This window comes from Carcharhinus amblyrhynchos, chromosome 11, assembly GCF_965287045.1.
Source record: "Carcharhinus amblyrhynchos chromosome 11, sCarAmb.v2.hapA, whole genome shotgun sequence".
In the NCBI taxonomy this organism is placed as follows: domain Eukaryota; kingdom Metazoa; phylum Chordata; class Chondrichthyes; order Carcharhiniformes; family Carcharhinidae; genus Carcharhinus; species Carcharhinus amblyrhynchos.
The window spans coordinates 39,862,508-39,881,380 of NC_137334.1; the positions used below are offsets into that span (position 1 = coordinate 39,862,508).

The 18,873-nt window shown below is 43.0% G+C and overlaps 1 protein-coding gene across 1 annotated transcript in view; it reads left to right on the forward strand.

The window, feature by feature from the left end:
- The first annotated feature begins 6,901 nt into the window (after window positions 1-6,901).
- Window positions 6,902-18,873, forward strand: part of cwc22 (CWC22 spliceosome associated protein) — a 107,171-nt gene continuing 95,199 nt past the window's right edge. Inside the window, exon 1 of the mRNA XM_080198896.1 lies at window positions 6,902-7,130. Within this exon, the coding sequence (XP_080055022.1) occupies window positions 7,120-7,130 (11 nt within the window). The 5' untranslated portion in view covers window positions 6,902-7,119. The remainder of the gene's footprint in view (window positions 7,131-18,873) is intronic.

The window sequence follows — 18,873 nt, forward strand, 5'->3', positions numbered from 1 at the left end:
TACTGGATTTTTATAAGATTTCTAAATCTACAAAGTACTGTGGAATATTTGGGAAGAGTTAGTTAAGTAAATTTGCTTGGACCTGTTTAGATTAGTGACACTGTGTATGCCCATTGTCTCAGATAAGTGTAATTCTTATTTACTTTATTGTTATTTTATTTTTTAATAAACATTTATTTCATTTAAACTCATCACAAAATGTCTGGGACATCATTCTTTGGATGTCAAACCTTTCCTCACAAATTGAGCGGACTAACAAGGCAAAGGAATGCACAATGAATGGTAGAACACTGGGAAATTCTAATGACCAGAGGGACTTTGGGGTGTATGTCCACAGATCCCCAAAGGCAGCAGGAAAGGTAGTTAGGAAAGCAAATGGGACACTTGCCTTTATTCGACAAATCATAGAATATAACAGCAGGGAGGTTATGATGGAGATGTATAAAATGCTTGTGAAGCCAAAGCTGGGGTACTGTGTGCAGTTCTGGTCACCACACCATAAGAGGAATGTGATTGCACCCAAATAGGTGCAGAGGAGATTCACCATGACTTTCCCTGGGCTGAAATGTTTCAGCTAGGAAGGACTGGTTAGGCAGGGGTTGTTTTCCTGAGAGCAGAGAAGGCTGAGGGGGGACCTGATTGAGGTGTACGAAGTTATGAAGGACATAGGTAGGGTAGAAAGGAAGAAACATTTCCCCTTAGTAGAGGGGTTAGTAACCAAGGGACATAGATTTAAGATCATAGGCAAGAGATTTTGAGAGGTTTTGAGGGCAGGTTTTCCCAACAGTAGGTGGTGGGAATCTAGAACTTACTGCCTGAAATGGTGGTCGAGGCATGAACTCTTGCAACATTTAAGAAACATTTAGCTGAGCACTTGAATCACCATAGCAAACAAGGCTATGGATCAAGTGCTGGAAATTGGGATTAGAATAGGTTGGTGCTTGATCGTTATTGCAGACACGATGGGCCAAAGGGCCTCTTTTTATGCGGTAAAACTCAATGGATGGAATTTTACAACCTCATCGTGTCTGTTATGTGGCGGGAAATGTCGTAAAATTGGGTTTGATGCAACTAATGTAAATGGTGCACATTTTTACGCCCATTTCCATTTTACCAAAAACAAATTCAGCATGATTGGAAGCATGCCCAAAATAGGCAAAATTTGCATTTTTTTTGATTCATCACAATGACCGAGCTTCATTTCCAATTGTCCCAGCTCACCTGCCTTAATGACCTCACTCGCTGCAGCTAGATTGGTCAGGAAAAGACCTCCTGTATAACAGTCAGATTCAGGTGCTTGACCAGTGAGGATGAGCGAGGAGGTAAGTCTCTGCATTCAAATGCTCTGTGCTGCTTAGGGGTGGTTGATCCATGGTGACCATGTTGTGTTTTGGGTTGGGGGGAGCCTGTGAGTGTGGGGAGGGCAGTGGGGGCTGGTGTTGCTCATGGGGTCAAACCTCAAATTCTCAGCATGGACCCAGTTCTGAGCACTGACCTTGGGTCTTAGTGCTGACTCTGGGTCTTAGTGCTGACTCTGAATCTTAGTGCAGGCAGCAGCAAGCACTGTTGCAGGTGGGAGAATGGGCTGAAGACTCTCTGAAGTGGCGGTGCTGCAGCCTCAGGGCTTGTCAATCTGGCGAGCTGGTGCAACAATAATAATCCCTCAATCTCAACAAAACAAAGGAGATTGTCATTGACTTCAGGAAGCATAAAGGAGAACATGTCTGCATCAACGGGGATGAAGTAGAAAGGGTCGAGAGGTTCAAATTGTTAGGTGTCAGATCATGGTACGTGGGGCGATACGGTAGCAGTGGTTAGCACTGCTGCTTCACAGCTCCAGGGTCCTGGGTTCGATTCCCAGCTCGGGTCACTGTCTGTGTGGAGCTTGCACGTTCTCCTCGTGTCTGCATGGGTTTCCTCCGGGTACTCCAGTTTCGTCCCACAGTCCAAAGATGTGTGTGTTAGGTTGATTGGCCATGCTAAGAAATTGTTCCTTAGTGTCCAGGGATGCCTATATTAGTGAGTATAATATGTGGGTAGGGCCTGGGTGGGATTGTGTTTGGTGCAGACGTGATGGGCCAAAGGGCCTCTTTCTGCATTGTAGGGTTCTATCATACTGTCAAGCAGCACTGTCTATGGCCATGACTGCATGGGTTCTGGGTGTATGTTTGTGAGTGGGGGGAGGAGTGGGGGGTCTATGTTGCCAGTTTGAGACCTGTGAGGGGGTATGGGAAGTGTATGTTGCTGGGGAGTTTGTGGGGGGGTATGGGGCGTGGATGTTGCTTGGGGTTTGTGGGGGTGTATGGGGACTGTGTGGTACTAGGGAGGTCTGTGGGGGGGATATGGGGAGCATGTGTGATGCTGGGGGTCTGTGGGGGTGACTGTGGGGGGCTGTGGGGGGAGAATGGAGGGTCTATGTTGCTGAGCTGGAGGCGAGCAGAGATCCTTAACCTCTCCACCTGGCTCTCCCCTTCCCTAAATTCCACACCCCCACTTCAGATTGACGAGATGGCTTTTGCAATGCAACCAATCGATCTTGTTGTTCTCTTGGTTGCTGCTGGAGCTAAGGAGAAGGAGCAGGAGGATGAATTGAGGACAGAGGAGGCCCAGGCCTTACACTTATGGTAGGAGAGGGAGACTGCTGCTGGAGGCAGAATGTGGCTGCCATTCACCCCGAGGCTGGGGCAGGAGAAGGAGGGAGTGGCAACGCCAGCAGTTCCGCATGCGAGTGTCCTTCGAGCAATTGTTGGACCTTCTGTGCTGCCAATGGCTCCGACTCCGAAAGGACTCAGCTGGCCCCAGGCTCTATGATCACATCTCCCTCAGGTGCTGGAGATGCAGCACAGAGCCAGGAATCGCAGGAGGGGCTGACGGCCACACTGGACCAACTGCGAGAATGTTGGGAGGAGTCCCAAAGCTTTCATGCGGACCAGCTTTTGCCTCTTGTGTAGTTCCCGGGCCAACACTGCAAGGACGGCGTCCATGCTGGAAAGACTGAGGCAGGAGATCCTCACCACGATTGGCAGATTCCAGGAGGTGGCCGAGTCACAGCAGGCCACAGCTAAGGGGCTCAACAGGCTTCTCGAGATTCTGTAGCCCATAGACGAGAGGCTCGAGTGTTTGCAGGAGACCCAGTGGAACAGTGCTGAGTCATAGCAGGCTATGGCTGTGGTTTTTGAGAATGCGGCCCAGTCACAGAGGGTCACAACTGAGGGGCTGCAGAACCTGTCCCAGTCTCAGAGGGCACTTGCTGCTGCCATTGACTGGTATCCCCCCACCCGCCCCCCCCCCTCCCCCGGCTTCAAAGGGCCATTGCAGAGGCTCGACCACCATGGCAAGAATGCAGGTGGTCCTTCAGGACTGACAGGGCCAGGTGATGTCGGAATTTCTGAAGCACTGCCATCCCATGGAGTGACCCAGCAGCCTACAGGAATCTCGAGGGAGGAGGTAGGGCTTGAGCCAGTGCCGAGGCCTTCCACTCAGGAGACTGTGGCTGTAACTACACCTCTTTCCCCACTTTCTGACACCGGGGCATCTTGGGGGCAGTGGGGTGAAGAGGATGTCATGGGTACGTCCTGATACCTGGAAGCCACCCAGGGTCCTCAAAGTTCCTCCAGAGGATGCTTGTCAAGGGCATCACAGGCCACAGGGTGTGGTAGGCAGCTGGCCACCTCCACCCCCACTGTAATCCTGGGGAGACACCAAGATGTAGTGGTAGGCCATGTAAGCGTAAGAAGTTGTAGCAGTCCTAAGATGGCATGGATGAAGAACAACATTAGGTAAGTACAGTATTTAGGCATTTTAAAGTCTCACGTTCACGTGTTTTTATATTCACACTTATTTTGAAAGCACTATTATTGCAACAGTAAATGTGATTTCCCCCCACACCTGTGACCGCCATTCATTGACTTTGTCTGCACTTCCCACTGCCTCAGCAAAGCAGCCAGCATAATTAAGGACCACACACCCCGGACATACTTTCTTCCACCTTCTTCCACCGGGAAAAAGATTTAAAAAAGTCTGAGGTCTCGTACCAACTGACTCGAGTACAGCTCCTTCCCTGCTGCTGTCAGAATGGACTTAGCTCACATTAAGTTGATCTTTCTCTACACCCTAGCTACGACTGCAACACTACATTCTGCACTCTCTTATTTCCTTCTCTGTGAATGGTATGTTTTGTTTGTATAGCGTGCAAGAAACAGTACTTTTCACTGCATGTTAACACGTGACAATAATAAATCAAATCAAATCAAATCAAACTAACTTGTCTCTAATTAGCCTCGAACAGGGATCTACTTACAATAGTCGCCGGAGGGACCCTGCACGTTGATGTCAGTCAGAGAGGCCACTCAACGCACTGCTACTGAGAAAATCAAGGTGCCCAAATGATTCGCTGGCTACAGCAAGTGCCATGTATTGGCAGCAACTTACAACATCTGCCATGGCATCCCCAGAATCCATGACAGATTCCTTCCCACCCCACTCCACCCATTCCGGGGCCCTCCTTGGGGGTTTAGTGCTCCCTTACTCACCAGCTAGACATGGGCCAGGTACCAGCATGCATGTGGAGCTCAGGTAAGAGTCAGACTAGTTTGCACAGGGCATCTTCACAATGGCTCCTAGTGAGTCGCCAGCACCCTCCTGCCTGCCACAGAAACTTGCTAACACAGCGTACACAGGCCCACCACCATGGTGTGACAATGTTGCAGGAGATTGTAGGACTCCAAGGGAGGAGCTAGGAAAGGGTGGGAATGGAAGCCACATGCAGCAACACAGGCTTCTAGTAACCTAAGCGCGTCGTGATCAGGGCCTCCCTCACCACCTTCGCAGGCCTGATCCTTGCTGCTGCTAGCCCTCCAGTGCCTGGATAGTGTTGCTCATCATCGTCCTCCTCTCCTTGCTAGGTGGCCTCCACCCCAGCGATGCCCAGCTGGTCGGCCTCCACGTCTTCCTCCTCAAAAAGGTCTGCTTACTGCTGCACCAGATTGCATAGGGCACAACACACAACCACAATGTGGGGCAATATTAGGGGCCTTAATTGGAGGGCCCTGCCAGCGTGGTCCAGGCACCTGAACCACAGTTTGAGGAGACCTATGCACCGCTCCACTATTGACCGGGTGGCAATGTGAGCCTCATTGTAACAAGTCTCTACATCAGTCTCAGACCTCTGCACAGGCATTAACAACCAAGTCCAAAGCGCGCACCCCATGTCCCCCACCAGCCATCCCTGCATCCCAAACCCCTCTTCAAAAACCTCTGGTGCATCAGAACTCGTCATTATAAAACTGTCACACACACTGCCATGGTGTCTGGAGCAGATGTTCATGATATTCAGTTGATGGTCACGCAGCAATTGCACATTCATTGAATGAAAGCCCCTTCTATTCATGAGTCTTCCTACATTCTTCTCTGGGGCCTTGATGACAACATAAGTGTAGTCTATAGTCCCCTGCATATTTGGCATCCCCACGATATCTGCGAATCCTGCAGCCCAGGCTTCCTGCTGGGTCTGGTCTGGGTCAAATTTAATATATTGGTCATCCCAAACATACAGGGTATCTGTGACCTCCTTCACACACTTGTGGATGAATGGTTGGGAAATGCCACAAAAGTCTCCCCTGGTGATCTCGAAGGACTTGGTGGTGTAAAAGTTTAAGGCGGCCACCACTTTCAAAGCCATCAAGAGTGGGTGACCTCCCCCACCCCCGTGCCCAAGATGCCAGGTCCATTTGACATTTCCATATGATTAGTGGGTCCGGGATGTTATTCTCTGGGCCCGCTAATGTCTCACTCTTTGCAGGGAGTAGTTCCCTCTGACTGCTCCCCACTAACACAGAACAGGCATCCAACCCTACTGGAGGGAACAAAGACCATTGAGGACCCCTTGGGAAGTTGAGCAAACGTTGAGGGGGGGGGGGTATACCTTTGGCAGTGCAAGCCTGGCCCACCGGCACTGCTGAAGGAGCATGCAATTGGGCAATGCAAAGGGGGCAGGGTCAGAGGGGTGCAGGGCTAGGAGGGGGAGAATGATCAGTGGAGGAGGGAACATGCTGCCACTCTGCAAATGGATCAGTGGGAGAGGAAGAAGGGCAATCAGGGCTGGCCATCAGGGTGGGAGGAGTTTAGGGCTGCCATGGGGAAGGGGTCAGGGCTGGCCATCGGAGGTGGGTTGGACTGTTGGTGGGGGATTGGGTTGGGGCTGGCTGGATTGGGAGGGGATGGGCCATTGCGCGTGCACCGATCTCCCCTCTGATAAATTGGCGCACGCGCAATGGGCCTCTCAGCACTATACTGGCAGCCTCTTAGCTGGGAATAGGCCCTGCCCCCTACTTAACAGAGTGAATCACGCTGAGGCACTCTGCAATGCTCAGACTGTCAAAGATATGCTCTGGTAAGTATGCTAAAAAATACCGGTGGGATTTTCTCCTCTTTGCCTGCACGGTGGGAACTTGGAATTGTTTTGGGAGAATCCTGGCCAAGATTTTTTTTCAGACAATAGGCAGATAAAATGACCCACAGAAGATAGGATCAGGAGAAGACCATTTGGCCCTTCGAACTTGCTGCACCACTCATTCTGATGTGGCGATGTCCAGGTTTGGACTGGGGTAAACCCAGTAAGAAGTCTCACAACACCAGATTAAAGTCCATTCATTATGATTATGGCTGATCATCCAACTCAATCCTGTTTTTACAGTAGATTTTACGAGCTCAGATTATATTTATTTGTGTGTGTGGAAGTGGCTATTTGCTGTGTGGGTAGGAACTTGGCGCTGTGTCGTAATGTGAATGAATCTTGCTCCAGTGCAGAGTTCGCTTCCTGGTCCAATTGATCGCGCGCATCAAGTGCGTGTGAGGCGGCAGCCTGCGCTTGAGGTCTCCGGCCTGAGGGGGCGCTGGCTCTGGCTGGCAGCGCCGCTCCGGTGTGTGCGGAGCGTTGCGGCCTGTGTCGGTTTCCCTGCAGTGGGACAGCACAGCACCATATGGCAAAGTGAAAGTTGGGGCTGTGGGCAGGGGAAGTTTTTTCGTTGGGGAAGCGGAGCAGCGCGGGGTGCCCGGCCGAGCACGAGGGAGGGAGGGAAGGAAAGAAGGAGCGGGGCGGTCGCCGCCTTGCGCTCCAAGATGCCCAGACGGTGAGTGAGTTAGCGCGGCTCCTGTCGGCTCTGGGTCGCGTCCGGAGGACAGGCCGCAGTGCCTGGAGTGGCCGGTGATCGGGACGCCGGGCAGCGAATGCGGCCGACTGCGTAACTATCGCTGCAGGATGAGGCCGGGGCCCACAGAAGGCCGTGTGTGTGTGTGGGGGCCCCCTGCTCTGCCCGGGATCAGCGGCCTGACTCAGGCCCAGGCGAGCGCACTTCAGCCTCTCCCTGTGCCCACAGATCAGTGCTGATGTCTGAAAACCTGCTGAGTCCCAACTTGGGCCCAACTCCGGATTGAAGCAGCTCCTCTTGGGCTTTTTTTCTTCTTCTGTAAACTTTGTCCTTGTAAAAATATAGCTTTGCTTCGAGGTAGAATAATCAGAATTTAAAAACCGACACTTCAAAGGTGAACTATATCTATTTCCAAACGTTTAATTTCTTGTTGACTGAGCAGTTGTTTTGGATTTTGCTTTTCTAAGATTGATTCAATAATTTGTTTTAGGTCTGATGAAGTGACTTTCCAAATTCATGTTAAAAACTTTGCAGGCATGTTTTGCTTTATTTTTGGGCCTTAAATTGTTTATACAGTGGAACAAACTATTGATTTCGTTTCACTTCATGCTAAAAAAATCCATATTTGTAGCAAATATTGAAGTGAATTTGGTATTTTCATCTAGAAATTGTGATCTCTGGATTGTTTTGTAAATCCATAGTTAGAGGTGTCCAAAATGCTGCATGAAAACACATAGTTGGTGGCAAATGTTCTTGATTTTATGGCAGTATATTTAAAATTAATAATGAATTTAATAACAAATGATTGCCTGCTTAAGCACTTCAAACGAGGTTCCAGATTTGATTTTTGATGTGCTCTGGGCTATCTGATCTCGATGAAATTGACAACTGTGATTGATTTCTCCAACATTGGTAAGGTTGGGTAAATCAAACAGTCTTCCCACAAGAGATAGGCAAAGACCAGACAGGCTGTTGAACCTGCTCTGCCATTCAACACAATCGTGGCTAATTCTTCAACACTACTTTTGCATTTGTTTTCCATGTCTCTTTATTCCCTGAGCTGCCTATCTCAGTAAAAGTACTTGACAATAGAACGTCCACAAATCTCTGGGCCAGAGAATTCCAAAGATTCACGACCCTTCAAGTGAAGAAAATTTCTTCAGTCCCAAATGATTGTTCCCTGAGACTGTGCCCCTGTGTTTTAGCTTTTCTCTGTCAGGGGGAAAATGTCTCAAGCTCCTTCAGAATCTAATACGTTTCAAAAAGATCACCTCTCAGTTCTTTTAAACTCCAAAGTATATTGTTTCAGTTTCCTCAGCCTCTCATCCCAGGGACCAGTGTTGTGAACATCTGCTGTACTGCCTCCAGTGCAGGTGAATTCTTACTTAAATATGGGGACCAAAACAGCACACGCTATTACAAGTGTGGCCTCACCAAAACCCTGTATAATCGAAGCAAGGCATTTTTATTCTTGTATTCCAGCCCTCGCAATAAAGGCTAAAATGTAATCTGTCTTCCTACTTGCTGGCTGCTACCTTTATGCTTGCTTTGTATACCTTCTAAGAGTACACCCAAGTGTCTCACAACACGAACATTAACAAGTTTCAATTCTTTTAGATTTCTATTCTTAGCACCAAAGTGAATAACCTTGCATTTCCTCACATTTTGTAAACCCTCTGCTGCCTTGTTACCCCTTCAATTAACCCATCTCTAGTTCTTTGCAGCCTCTCTAATGTCCTCCTCACAACTTACATTTCCACTTAGCTATGCATTATCAATAAACTTAGGTACATTACTTTCTGTGTCTTCATCTAGGTCATTAATATAGATTGTCAATAGTTGCAGCTAATGTGAAGTTTAGGTGTCAACCTTTGTTCAGTGGTCACACTCTTACCTCTGTGTCAGTAGGTTGTATGACCTGCATGGACAAGTTGGTAAGGAGTGAGGATATAGGGTGTTGTTGGTGCTGTTTTTTTTTGGTTGAAATGTTTTGCTTGAGGTCTCATCTCTCCTCTTGAATGAATGGGAAAGGTCTTTGGCACTGTGCAGAACCGGGGGGTTCATCCTAGTCAATATTTATCCCTCAAACAACATTGTTGAAAATCAGATTATCTTGTTTATCATGTCACTGGGCTTTTACTACGAGCAAATTAACTGCCAGATTTTCTGCACAAAAGTGGTGACTGCCTTTTCTAAGAACTTGAACAAGTCTAAGAGCATCTGTGCAGAGAGAACAGAGCGAATATTTCAAATGTGGATGACTTCATCAGACAATGAGGAGTCATCCAGACTTGAACGGCCAGTTCTGTTCTCTCTTCATAGATGCTATCAGACCTGCTGACGTTTTCCAGCATTTTCTGTTTTGTTTCAGATTCCAGCATCTGCAGTAATTTGTTTTTATCCTGAAAATTTCATTGGCTGGGAAGGTCTTTGGGATTCCTTGACAAATAAATTTATATGAAAGGCACTATATAATCACCTCTCTTCCTGGCTGATGTGAAAACTTTGTGTTTCTAGTTTGTGCATATTCATTGCAATATTACATATCCATGAACTTGAATTGTACTGCTCACTGCAGATTGTTGCAAAGAGTTCCTGATTTTCAGACCCTAACCCCAAGTCTACCTGTATTTCCATATGCCAAAATGTGCACAGTTGGTCATCATCTGAAATTTCCAAATTCGCGTCTTGGAATCTGTTTAGATGAATTTTAATTTCCCTTTTCCTATGATGTTGCCCTTGAATTAAAACTGGAACATTAGGGTTCTACTCATGTTTGAACTCAAAGGGTCTGCAGGACCATGCAGGAGATTGCCAAGAGAAGATTAAGTGGTATGGAATGAGAGAGGTTAAAAAACTAGTATAAAATGATTTAAATGGCAAAAGCAAGAATAGGAGTTAGCAGAATGTTTTAAAATGTGGTTGGAAGCAGCTCATATTTAGTGCATTGGATTCACTTTTGTGGCCACTTCTCATCATTATCCAAATCAATCATTTCGCTTTCAGTCCAGAGCAGAGTTCTGGTTTTAGAGGCACTTGCAGCTCTTGAATATCTTATTTGCAATTCCCAACTTGTTGCAGTTGGCACGCACTAGGGTGGAAGAAGGTCGAAAAAGTCAAGTCAAAGCCATGTTTTTATTGTGGGCCTAATCACTATGCTGCATTTCACAGTTTCAAATGATTGTTATAATGAGCAACATCCCTATGCTTTAAATAAACCAGTTTGAGTGGCATAACTGCACCAATATTAAAAATGATGCCTTTGGTTTGAAATATAGGATGAGAAGCTACTCTGTATTGCAACAATCATTAGTTGAAAAAATTGCCTTAATTTCACACATCTTAAGTTAAGATTTGTATTAAAGTTGACTTTACTGACAAAATAATCACAAACAAAAGTTTTAAAAAAGCAAGATAATTCAGAGTTAGGTATATGTGAATTTCTATTTATACACAAATGTAAATTATGCATTATGCCAGAGACAGTGGGTAACTTGCCAAGTATTTGGTTTAGAAATGCTGTATGTTCAGCTTGTTGCTCCTGATGGCTCTTCAGATGAAAAAGATGGTTGACCCCAGTCCAGAATGAACTTGTGCAGAATAGACTTTAAAATGTCTGCTGATTTTGTGGTGCTACGCTCTCTACACCGTATCATGATGAAATTGCAGAAAAGAGTTAAGTAACCACAGAGTTCTCATATCGTATGGATGCATCAAAAAATGGCAGTATTCAAATTGGTATGATAATATTAAAATTGAAATGAAATATAGAGTTTGCAACAAACAGCTTGGGAACTTCCTTTTACAAAGAAAATGTTAAACTTATCCAGCACTGAATACAGAGTGCCTTTTTTTAATAGTTTGTTTTAAATTGCCAGATGATTGTTTAAATGTAAATCAGTAGGTTTCTTTATTAAATCTATTCATTATTTACTCTTCAACCTTCTTCCCTTACTGGGGAACAAATTTTAGTTGGTGGTGTCGCATTGTTCATGAAGTTGAATGGAGGATTGCTTTGAAGAATATACAACCAGTGTTAATTCCTTGCCATTTACCAGCATGTTTTCAGGGCTCTTCTGGCTGCCTAATACAAAACAAATATAATACTTAACTATGTATTGTATGCTAACAAATTTCTTCGTTGATCATTTTGATGTACCAATACAAAATCGAAAGTAATTTGGAATTGATGCTTTGCAACAAAATCACAGCAAGCAGAGCCAACTTGATATAAGTACCAGATGACAACAAAATGCATCTATAATTTTGTATTAGTTTGCAGATTTATTTGTTCCCATTTGCACTGTTTTCCTTATTTCCAATTTGATCTTGTGCAGCTCACTATTTTGATTCAGCATTGAGTTTGAGCACTCAGTTTGCACTTTGCATTCTAAATTGATCATTGAGGTACCAGTGATGTAGAGTTCTGCTGTTAATAATCAAGGCCATAATGAAACATGAATGAGTTTAGAAATGTGGGTTATTTTCCTGCAGCTTGAGTAAATGACAAAATTCCCATGGTGAACAGTTGATCATCTTTGTTGGGTTTTGCATTTTTATATCTGTGTTCCTACTGTATGGTTTCAAAACTTGGATCTGCTTCTGCTCTCGCTTCTTAACTTTTAAACAACTTACTTTTAACTTAGAGTTAAAATCTACTTTGCAAGCCCAAAAGAATATGTCAGATATTACATACAAAACATTATTTATGAATGACTGTTGAAATGTCCTGAAGTTTTGTTGTTTTCTTTTGAAAGAACTAAGAGAACTGAGAAACATTTGATAAATTGTGGAGCAAAAGACTGGAAAAAGAACATTTTAGAAATTAAGAGCCCAAAAAGAGAGCATTCAGTTCAGTGTATTTGTACTGACTTGTGACTGGAACAATACAAAAGTGTTCCCACTGTCCTGTTCTGTTCTCGTATTCCTGTGTCATTATTTGCTTCAAGTGATTAGTCTGTTGTTCACTTTAAAATAGATAGCACTTTCTCAGTGAAGTATGCTAAGATCATTCCATGCTTTTGATAGTTCTCTCTTGAAGGAAATGTTTCTTGACTTCACTTGTTTTCTATGACACTTTTAAATTGACCTATCAATGCTGGCTTCTTAATCAGAGGGCATCACTTCCTATTCGATTTGCCGAAATGAAACCTCCTTCACTTGAGTCAAAACAGTCCCAGAATCTTCAATCTCTTCTTATAATGAGTTTTGAAGCCTTGGTATTGTCCGAACAAGTTTGCACTTTGCACTCCCTCTGCCTTTGTCCTTTTATAATGGGGTGCCCAAAACTGCACGTAGTACCCTGGCCTCACTACTGCATTGTACAAATGTATCCTTATCCCCTTTGTTTTTGTGTTTATTGTTAATTGTTCTTGGATGCAGTTCTTGTTTCTGGTTTGGAATGGTGTGTGGTTGTCCTGTTGTGATTTGAGCTATTTTGTGTATACGAAATGTAATTACGGATTGAATTTGTCATAAAGCTAACAAGCTGCTTTTTAGTATAATGATTGAAGTTAGTTTATCGGAGAAAATTACTGAGTTCAGTTTATTTTGAGGAGACCTATTGAGAGAAGAAAAGTAAATAAACAAATGGTAATAAATAAATGGCAGATTTATTGCACAGGCAGCAAATGCCGAACAAGGAGTTACTTATGCAGTCCAAAACTTCATGTATTACAAATTCTATATGCAAACAGCATTAGTTGATAATGACGATATGTGAGGCTTGAAACAGCAGCCTCTGGTGTACTCCCCTTGTACCTTTAGGAAAAGTGGTGTGACTAGCTGCATTCTGGTAATTTTTGCCAATTTGGATGAACCTATGCATCCACTGATATTTGCCAACAATGCAAACTCCAACCAGGCACTCCTAATTGAACCCAAGATCTGACAGTGGAGTTGCATTTGTGAAAAATATTCTCCAGGATTTAGAACAGAATTCATACAAGTCTAGAAATCAGTGTGATTGATTTGTTCTGGATTGTTTTATAGATATAGAATCTTGCATTTCTAAGGTTTACTCTGGTAATATTTTTCAGGTAATTAAGACATCAAAAAAGGTAGAATAAAGCAAGTTCACATTTATTTTAGTGATTGTTTTTTGCCAATTAATGTGGGATTGGTAGCCTTAGAACTGGAAGAACAATTTTAACAACTCCATTCCTTGTTCTCAAATATCTCTATGGCTTGGCCTCTCCTACCTCTGATCTCTTCTAGCCATACAGCTGAGATATTTGCTGTCCATCAGTTACCTAGGGCCTAATCTGGAGGATTTGTTTCCTAAACCTCTCTGCCTTTTGACCTTTCTTTCCTTCAGTAAGATACTCTGATAACCTACTTAAGTATTTGGTCATCTGTCTTAACGTCACCTTGACATTGCTTGGAGTCACTTTCTTATATAATGCCTCTGTTAAGTGCATTGTGATTTTTTACATTAAAGGTGCTATATAAATGCATTTTATTACCTCTCAGTCTTATGATTTTTTAAAGATTATTTTCTGTCTATCATGAAGTTTTATTTGGAGCTGGTGTACTTGGTCATTGTTCTTTGTCCTGTCCAGCATAGGATGTTAGACTAACTACCGGGTTGGCAGCAGGCATTGGTAGTCTGATTCTCCCTGGAGCTCATGGTATGGCACTTGTATGACACATGTGGGAAACTTTATCTGCCAAATGTTCAAATATTGATCATCAAGTCACCCATAATACTCATGGCCTTGAAAGTGCAAGTATTGGGATAATCCTGTTTCATCATTCTGTAAATGGAATAACGCATTCCACTTTTATCTGCTTCCTGTTGCTCTTTGAAACTTCATTCAAGATTTTCCTGGCCCCCTTCTTTAATACTTAGATAATTATAAACTTGATTTATGATATGACGCTGCTGAGGCCATACTTGCAAGTTTGACATCTTTCAAAAACACAAAGTGACAGCAGACGTAAATATTATTAGAATAGAGAAATGAATGTTGACTTGTTTGAGTATCCAGTAAAGCTCTGAATTGTTTCACAAGCTTTTCATCTGTATTCAACCTGTAATTTTGATTACAGTATTACTATGTAAATTATCTTACGGTAATATAAGTCACATGACATGTTAAGACAAGCAAATGCTTCGGTAATAAACATTACAGGACCTTTTGCTTTATTCTATACCGATTGACTTAGATATCTTATGGATGCTTTGACAGGATGAATCAGGCAGGCTGAAAATTGCTATTAAATATTCAAGTCTGAGAACTGGCTAAAATTAAAGATTTCTGGTCATCCTATCTATTTTGGCTATATTCATACAGAGATGAAAGGACAATGTTTTAATCTTGTATGTTAAATAGTTTCCATATTTTAAAAGCACGGCAATTTAATTACCAGTCTATTGCAATTTACATGTGCCATTTGGGACCTAATGTAAGACTTTGAGTCTTGGTCCTCACTAACTCATGTTTTGGTGTTGCTTTTAAGTTTGAAATTTCAGATGCACTTCTCAAAATAGAAATATGGGAAGGTGAATAGTGCATGTGACGCAGATGCTATATAGAAGTTGATTTTAGGAATGGTATCCTAAATACTGCCAAAATCTAAAGTTTATTTTAATTAAATTTTAGAAAGATTATTTTAAATTGATAATTAAAAAGATTACTTTGTGTTCCTCATCCAGTTTAAAAAATCCGCTTGAAATATGAGGTTGAAAACTGATGGTCCCCATCTGTATCTCTCTTAACAAGGAGTGAACACCAATAATATATTGTTCACTCTTCCTCCAAGCAATCTTCCAACTTGTTTGTACTTGTGATTTAAAGGAAGAATTGTTAAATCTTGTGAAGCCACTGAATTGCATGCGGTTGTACTGATGAAGTCTGGAAGCCTTCTACTTGTTAAACCTTTATTCGGGCAAGGCTGTATCGGGGAAAACTTTGCTGGTATTTTGCATATCGTTATTCGCAAAGCAGTAAGATCAGTTGACGGATGAGTGCTGACTCCTTCAAATATTACTCAACGTTTCCACTCTGCCTCTGCTTCTCCCTGTGCTGAAGTATCGTCAAACCCCTCACATAAGATATTTCTCTTCACTTCTATGTATGATGGTGATTAAAACTTATCACCTAAATTATATGATTTTGCACTTGATGGAAATTGATCACAGTCTGGAATTATAATGGTTTTTAATAAATGCCTTAAGTTTTTTGACTTTCTTGGTTGCTTAGGTGCATAAAGTGGACATGTGAACTTTAGATCACATCTCTCATCTCCTCCAGAAGTCGCAGAGTGCTTTGCTACGTCAGGTTGTTTTGAAGTGTCGTGTAATGATGTAATGTGTGAAAATGCAGGAGCCCATTTATTCTGCAGAATGTTACATGATCAGCTTTGAGATAAATTGGCCCATACTTTTTGTTACTCAAAAAAAGACACTAGCACCAATTCTGTCCCCTCTCAGTACTATTTTTTGTCAGTTTAAATTGTGTTGAAATCTTTGCAGTGGGACTTAAACACCTGACTTTAAGCAAGAGAGCTACCAATGAGCTGGGGCTTACACCTAAGTCTTTGAAAGTACAGGTATTATATGTACAGGTTTGGTTTAGTTATCTGTTTCTAATGGCAGAGGGAGGGTGAACAATTTGGGGTGGCACTGTGGTCAGTACTGCTGCCTTAGTGCTAGGGACCTGGGTTTGGTTCCCAACTTGGGTCACTGTCTATGTTTAGGTAACACATTCTCTCCATGTCTGCGTGCTTTTCCTCTAGGTGCTTTGGTTTCCTCCCACAGTCCAAAGGTGTGTGGGTTAGGTGGGATTGGCCATGTTAAATTGCCCCTTAGTGTCAGGGGGATTAGCTAGGGTAAATACATTGGGTTTATAATGTAATGGAGATAGAGCCTGGGTGGGATTGTAGTCTTTGTGCAGTCTCAATGGGCTGATTAGTCTCCTTCTGCACTGTAGGATTCTATGGTTAGACCACAATTGGAAGAGGTGCAAGCTGGGACATGAAGGCTGGTGAAAATTGCAGAGGTGCAATGTATTGAGGCCATGGATTGAAGATGAAAAAGCAGATTTTAAAATTGACAGGCTGTGCGGTAGGAAACAACAGAAGTTGTCAAATACAGGGCTGATTGATATGTGAAGCATTGTGTGACATTGTGCTGGAAAAGGTATTGTTTGATGAGTCTTTGTAAGTTGGATTTAGAAATGGATGCTGTGAACATAGTGAAAATCATGTTTTCGGGACCAAAAAAAGAGTGAAAGGAAATGAAGGAGAAACCTTTTCGTAAAGGATTGGTGGCTTTGGAACAGGATACTGTTAGTGGTAAAATAAATCTGAATATATCTCAATAAAGAGCTAGTTCCAGTCAATAAATCAGATTTGCAGTATTAGAAGTGCACCTAATGAAATGGTGAATTATATGGATTGAAGATCTTCTACATGAATGATGTTTAATTTTATAGATACAGACTAAAATGTAAAGGCTAGAGCAAAACCTCCATCACCCTACCAAAACTGGGAGGATTCAACAATAATCTCTTGGCAAGTGCTCAGGATATGTGTGAATAGAGCGTGCTTTCACCCTGCAGTTGAAACACCTGCATTGTACAGGTGCCTGATATCCTTTCTGTATCTTTGTTACTTCTGAGTAATACATCAATCAGCTTTGTGATCTGAGCTTGCATCAATGTAGAATCAAATTAAGATTGCCCAAATTCATTTCAATTAGGGCCTTTATAATTGGCTGCGAGCTGACAGGCATGCAGAGTGATCTTTAAAAAAAAGTTTCATCATTTACGTGCTGGTCATAGCTCACAGGGGACTCTCCCCTTGGAGATACTTGGTTTTCGTGGGTTCAAATCATACCCCAAAGATTTCAGCAATTATGCAGTACTGTGGAGATGCTGCACTGTTGAAGATACTTTCTTTTGGATGAGATATTAAACTTCCTCCACTTAATGTAAAAGACCCCATGGCATTATTTAAAGAGCAGCGTAGTTTTGGTGCAGTGGCCAATTTTTATCCTTCCACTGACATCAGTAAAACAGATGAACTATTAATTGCTTTCATGGCTGTTTGCCACGTTTCTGTATGTTACAGTAGTGGCTACGCTTAAAGTATTGGCTGTGAATGCCTTGGGACGTCTTCAGACATTAAAGGTTTTTTTTATTATACATTGAGTTCTTGTTTTTGCTCTTGATGTTGATTTAAGAACTTGGTTTGGAAATCCCCATTCCTCAAGTTGCATGTAGTTTCTGTCCTTCACTGAGAAACTGAAAGATGATAAATTGAAAAAGAAATGGTGAATTGAAAACAAGTGCTGAGTAGAATTAGAAAACTGGAGCTTGATTGTCTTTCCATGTCTTGCTTAGTTACAGAATATTGAAATCTTTCTATAGAAAATGCGATCAGAATGACTATACATAATTTTTACTTTTAATGTGACACTTGCATAGCTTGGTAAATAATTTAGTTTAAATCTTAATCCTATCAGATATTATCTTCCCAATGTTAGCAAGATTTCATGGTAAAATGCAGAAGTAATACAAGTGGGGATTTTCCCTGATTGCAGTTGTTCTGTAATTAAGTTATGTAAATGTCCATCAAGTGGACTTTCATGTACTGCAGGTGTTCTTTTTCTCAGGCATGATCATTCAGGTGGGGGCCCTTCAGGCCTTCGAGTTAATATTGTTTCCATGTAGAGCACTAGAAAGTGCAGAGGAGATTCATCAGCAAGTTGCCTGGGCTGGAGTGTTTGAACTATGAAGAGAGGCTTGTTAGGATGGAGTTGTTTTCCTTAGAGCAGAGAAGGCTGAGGGGGGATCTTACTGAGGTGTACAAAATTATTTTTAGTAGATAGAAAGAAACTTTTCCCCTTGCTAGCAGGGTCAATAACCAGGGGCCTTAAATTTAAGATAAGGGGCAGGAAATTTGGAGGAGTTTTGATTAAAAAAAACTTCCTCCCAGAGGGTGGTGGGAATCTGGAACACACTGCCTGAAAGGGTGATTGAGGCAGGAACCCTCACATTTAAGAAGCACTTGGATGAGCACTTGAAAAACCATTGCACCCACTTCTGGAAAATGGAAATAGAATGTTTGAGTGCTTTATGACTGGCATGGACCTGAGCCAAGGGCCACTTGCTGTGCTGTAAAACTCTGTTTATGACTAATCTCGTCAGTCCCATTCCTCTGCTCTGTTCCCATATTACTGCAAATTTATTTCCTTCAAATGCCCAAATTTCCTTTTGAAATCCTTAATCAACCCTGCTTCCACTACCCTGTAGGCACTGAGTTTGAAGTCATTGTCATTCACTGCATTAAAAAACTCACCTTCATAATCCCATTGCAACTCTCGCCCAAAGGAAACAGCCTTTCTTTACTAATCCTATTTAATCATTGTATGTAATCAGTGTGTGTACACTGTCCAGGGGTAAGGAGCTTGTACAACAGGGAAACCGAACCAGAAATGTAGTAAAGTTTGAAACTGCACTTTCCTTCCCAGCTCAGTTGCATGACCTCCAGGTTTTTCTCACATTTCGTGACTGAGTTACATATGCTGGCCTATACCTGCGCCAAGTTGGTGCACACACATCCCAGAACCACTCACACATGCCACTCAGTGATTTCTGTTGATTAAGAGTACTTTGGGTGCATTGTCTGCTCCCTGCTCTTTGGCAGCTTTGATCCTGTGGGTCCAGTGTTAACTTGCCTGTGCTCTCTCTACAGTCACCGTTGCTGTCTAATCAGAGAG